The sequence below is a fragment of the Cibotium barometz genome, chromosome 29 (assembly GCF_041138505.1).
Source record: "Cibotium barometz isolate CiBa-2024 chromosome 29, ASM4113850v1, whole genome shotgun sequence".
In the NCBI taxonomy this organism is placed as follows: domain Eukaryota; kingdom Viridiplantae; phylum Streptophyta; class Polypodiopsida; order Cyatheales; family Cibotiaceae; genus Cibotium; species Cibotium barometz.
The window spans coordinates 34,549,924-34,554,637 of NC_141074.1; the positions used below are offsets into that span (position 1 = coordinate 34,549,924).

The 4,714-nt window shown below is 44.3% G+C and overlaps 1 protein-coding gene across 1 annotated transcript in view; it reads left to right on the forward strand.

Annotated features, from left to right (window-relative positions):
• The window catches only part of LOC147622085 (RGG repeats nuclear RNA binding protein A-like), a 3,025-nt gene extending 477 nt beyond the window's left edge, over positions 1 to 2,548 (forward strand). The window contains exons 2-7 of the mRNA XM_086823186.1: positions 809 to 1,184; positions 1,277 to 1,345; positions 1,460 to 1,592; positions 1,711 to 1,866; positions 1,956 to 2,012; positions 2,110 to 2,548. Coding sequence (XP_086679312.1) covers positions 809 to 1,184; positions 1,277 to 1,345; positions 1,460 to 1,592; positions 1,711 to 1,866; positions 1,956 to 2,012; positions 2,110 to 2,295 — 977 coding nt within the window. The 3' untranslated portion in view covers positions 2,296 to 2,548. The remainder of the gene's footprint in view (positions 1 to 808; positions 1,185 to 1,276; positions 1,346 to 1,459; positions 1,593 to 1,710; positions 1,867 to 1,955; positions 2,013 to 2,109) is intronic.
• The last annotated feature ends 2,166 nt before the right edge of the window (positions 2,549 to 4,714 follow it).

Here is a 4,714-nt window from a genome sequence, read left to right on the forward strand (position 1 = left end):
TAGTTCCGATCTGTGCACGCCGTGGCTTTTTTCTCGTTCAAAGCATGGCTTTCCTTCCATGTTCTTGTGTAATTCGTGGCTTTTTTTAAGGGTTTTCTGGGCTCCTTCTATTGCTTTTCTTTTAGGATTTTTCTCCTTTCTATTTCTTTTTTTGAAAACTTACACATCAAAGATTTATCTTTCAAGTTTTCTCATCTCATCCGTGCTAGAAATGCGTTTTCCTCCAGAGTTTCTCTTCTCATCTTTGCTTTCTCGTCCAGGGTTTGGTCATCTTTGCTGTCTCGTCTAGGGTTTGGTCCAGTGAGAGTCATCGTCCAAAGTTTTCTTGTTTGTGAGCAATACAGGGTTTTCTAGTCATTATCTTCTATGTTCGATGGTTTATACGGGGTTTTTTTGTTCGATCGTGTAGTAGTTTCCCTGAATTAAGAATGCATGTGGAGAACTCATCCTCCCCATACCTTTTCTCCTCTTCCTCTAGAAAATAACGAGCCGTGCTAGTGGCTATCCATTTTCAAGGTTGTGCCCATCAAGGCATTGGGGTGGGTTGGTGTGATTGGTGCAAAGATAAGTTGAGGTCACATCAGCAGGATGTTCCACAATCTGGAGCATTTGACACATGACTCGTATACTAAGGTTTTTTATGTGCATGATCCTCTGTCATCAGGTGATCAAATGTGTGCCCTTGCTGTTTAAGTGTCTGTAATGTACCACATTTTTCATGTCTTGCGCAGGGTTGAGTGTGACCTTAAAAAAAACAATAGCGTGTTTATAGTTTGAAATAAAACGATTTACTACATTTTGTTTACAGTGAGGGAAGCTCAAGCTGATGGGGGAAGAGGTCGAGGTGGAGGTAGAGGAAGCTATGCAAATCGCGAGAGGAATTTTGAAGGGGGCTACAACCGGCCTACCCGCCGAGAGGGTGGTTTCCAAGGAGGTGAGCAGAATGACCGCAGCGTCAACAACTATCGTAATGGCGGCGGCAGGGGAGGCTACATTGGCGGCAATGTACCCTTGAATGGGGAGTCTCCAGCTATAGGAGAGGAGGGTGGACGCCAAGACAATGGTGGTGGTGGCCGAGGAAGAGGTCGTGGTCGTGGGCGCGGTCGTGGGTATGGCTACATGGTAGATGGTGAAGAACGCTCAAGACAGCGAGAATATGACCGAAGAAGTGGCACTGGGCGAGGGTATGCGTGCATTTATTTTTTTCCCTTGCTTGTAGAATGTGCTATATGGTGTGATAAACTTAAACTTGTCCTGCTCATTTTGTAATCTCCAGGAATGAGATAAAGCGTGATGGGGCTGGTCGTGGGAATTGGGGTGTAGAAACGGATCAGCATGGTGTGCAGTAAGTGGATTTTTGTCCCCTTCTTAAATTCTCTGTAAATCGCAGTGACTGAATGTGCACTGAAAGCATTTTGACCATGTGTTTTCTGTGTGAATTGAATGTTTTTCCCTACAGGGACATTGTAGAAACGGGTGTGGTGGAGGAAGAGAAGCCCACTTCACCTGAGGTTACTGAGAAGAAATCAGAGGAGCTGCAACCAGAGTCTGAAGAGTCGGAGAAAAAGAATGAAGCAGAGGAGGAGGAGAAGGTACTAATTCATCTTCAGCATTTAGTAGTGTATTCCAAGCTTTTACCTTCAAGGTTTGTGAATAATATCTGCTTATGTTGCCTCTTTTTAAGCCCTTCTGCCTGCACTCTGGGTGCAGGAGATGACCCTTGAGGAGTATGAGAAGTTATTGGGTGAAAAGAGGAGGCCTTTAGAAGCTCTGAAAGTAAAGGAAAGGAAGGTCACAATCGACAAGGACTTTGAATCCATGCAGCTGGTTGACAAAAAGGGTGATGAGGAGTTGTTCGTGAAACTGGTTAGACGCCTGTTTTCTTTTGAGTCATTGTGACAAGAATTTATGCTCTTTTCTATTGTTAAGAAGCATCCTTTATGGGGTGTTTTCAGGGTGCTGACAAAGGCAAGAAGAAAGAGGTGGCAGAGAAGGACGATAAAGCTAGAAAGGTATCTTAATAAGGACTTTTACCCTTCCCGAATGTGATTTTTTGTCTAGGTATGGGTATTATTTGACACAAATGCCTTTGTGGGTTTGGCTTTGAAGCCTTTGAGCATCAATGAGTTTTTGAAGCCCAGTGATGGAGAGGGATACCTCAGTCCCTCTGGCAGACGTGGACGTGCGAGCCGTGGTCGTGGAGGTGCCAGGGGTGGTTTTGGCAGTTCACAGAAAGCAGTGATAGCTCCCCGCATTGAGGATCCTAGTCAATTCCCCACATTGGGGGGGAAGTAGAAGCGTCACTGCTGCACTCTTTTTTGTAGGAAATTATCCTAATTTGGTCTCGTCTTTTGTAATCAACTCTTTTAGTTACTCGTTCGAAGTACTTTTGCAGCAGGTATGCAGCAAGATCGGTGTAGTGATTTCTTTTCTAAGAAGAGGGTAGAGTCTTGCTGCAGTTTGGATTGGGTATGGAAAGTCTTGCGGGCAATTTTTGACCCTGATGATACTGTCTTTGCTGTTCTTTTTATTTGTTTTTTTTGGCTTTGATTGTTGAACTATTGGTAGCTTGTGTATTTCCTAGATTCATTCACATGGTCAAAAAAGCTTGTGCACCTCAATGCCCAAAATTAAAAAGGGGGTTTAGCATGTATTTTCCTATGTTGAAACTGCTGTGGACAATGTCGCTGCTCGAGGCATATCTGTTTTCTGCAAGTGGAAAATGTGTCCGTGCTCACACAGGCTCACCACTAACTTGAACCTAAATAAAATCTCATTGATAATATGCACGGCCAGGTTTCTTCATGAACTCTAGGTCCTTTTTCTGTTCCTGAACCCTGGCAGTATTTCTAGTGTCATGTCTCCCATGTTGAAAGGATCTGAAGTTTATGGCTGTATTTTTATCATAAATAAGGTAAAAGCTGGCCTGGCACTTTGGCTCTCTAAGCAGCAACTAGCTGCTGTCTGACTGGCCTTCGTCCATAATGGGGGCTCAGCGCCACATGGATTCTTTAATGAGCGGATGATTGATGTGGCTTTGTGATGAGACCTTAGTTAGAATGCACAAGCGAGGAAGCAAAACACAAACGAACACACACAGCAGTAGAATGCAAAAGATCAAAGATGGAAAACGGATTCCAGTAAGACATGTGAGTACAACCGAGAGAGGTGATACAATCAACGTGGCACAGCAGCGCTCTCCTTCCTCCAGTGTACATGTGTGCTACGATACAAGATAAAAAGAGAGCTGCACCCCCCCCCCCCCCCCCCCAAAAAAAAAAAAAACACACACACCCCTTCCTTAGGCCAGGTTAGAGAGAAAAAGTACAAGTCCTCTGGTAAACAAGGTGACATACCAATGAGATGAAATAAAAAACCTCTAAGCTCATAGGTGATAAGCACAAGATCAGCATGAGATGCACCACAGATACTCAACATTGTGAAAATTGGATATACCTCGGTAGTAAAGCGTCAAGAAGCCAAAGCTCGCACTCCCTTGAGCACATGAAGGTGCAGATGCTGCATGCCATGGTCATGCATACCTCCATGGACAGCTTGCCATGACCATAGAACTCCTGTCTTGAGCATAACTATGCTCAAAGTGGTCCCCCATGCGGGAACAAGATCATGAACAACACTGGCTCAATGTCAAAGCACCCACGATTGACCTGAAGGCTACACCAAAGTTTAGGGATTTTTTTTAACATGTCAGACAATCTGGGTGAATGCAATATGCAAGGTCCGTTACAACATACAATGTGGTGCATTACCATGCCCGTACCACCCTCTACACAAGCCCTTTTTGGCTGGGAGCGTGTCAGTGATGCATAGCTACTAGAAGGGAGAATCACCCCCCCATGGCCACTGCACGCACCGTATGAGGATCCGAGTTAGAGTTGGACGAGGAATTGGATTCATCCTTGGCATTTGGAGAGGTCATAGCTTTCTACCGCTTCTTGCAGTCCTTTCGAATGTGCCCTTTCTTCTCGCAAAGGTAGCAACTAGACCAATGCTCCGTATACACCTGGCATAGACGACAGCTTGCCCTAAAGCTTGCAATACTGATTCCTCCTCAAGCAGCAAGAAGGTCAAGTCATCAAAGTCTGAAGCCCTTGACCACACTTGGCACCTCAATGTCTTAACCACCGTATCATAGTTCGGAGGAAGCTTAGGGCTCAACTGCTCAGTAGACAAAGTAGTAAACATGGTAAGTAGCTGATCATGGATGGATTTAACTCTCAAGAGGAACACATGCATGGATTCTCCCCATGTAAATTGGTGAGTGTAGAGTTGATTGTGAAGTGTGAAAGCCCTTATAGAGGACTGCCTCTCATAAAGCTCTTGTAGCTTCGTCCCTATCCCCGTAGCTGTCCCACACGACTGAATGGCTGGTGAGACCCCCTTTGCAAAGTATGTCGTGGCTTGACCGGCTTTAGGGATTCACATACCAAAGATCCTTATGGACAAACCAAGCTGTCAGCTTCTAATGATCATAGTTAGGTCTTACAAGTTTCCCATCAGATCTTGTAAAGTCTCTTCTTCTCCAATATAGATAAGATTAATTATTTTGTAAAGTATATATTTAATTTTTGAGAGAAAAAAATAAAAATAAAGTAACAAAAGAAACATTGTAAGTTCACTCCGTTAAAATCAGTAATTGTGTGCCTAGGTCACTTCGAGGAAGACAAATGATGATAGCTAGCAGGATGGCGAT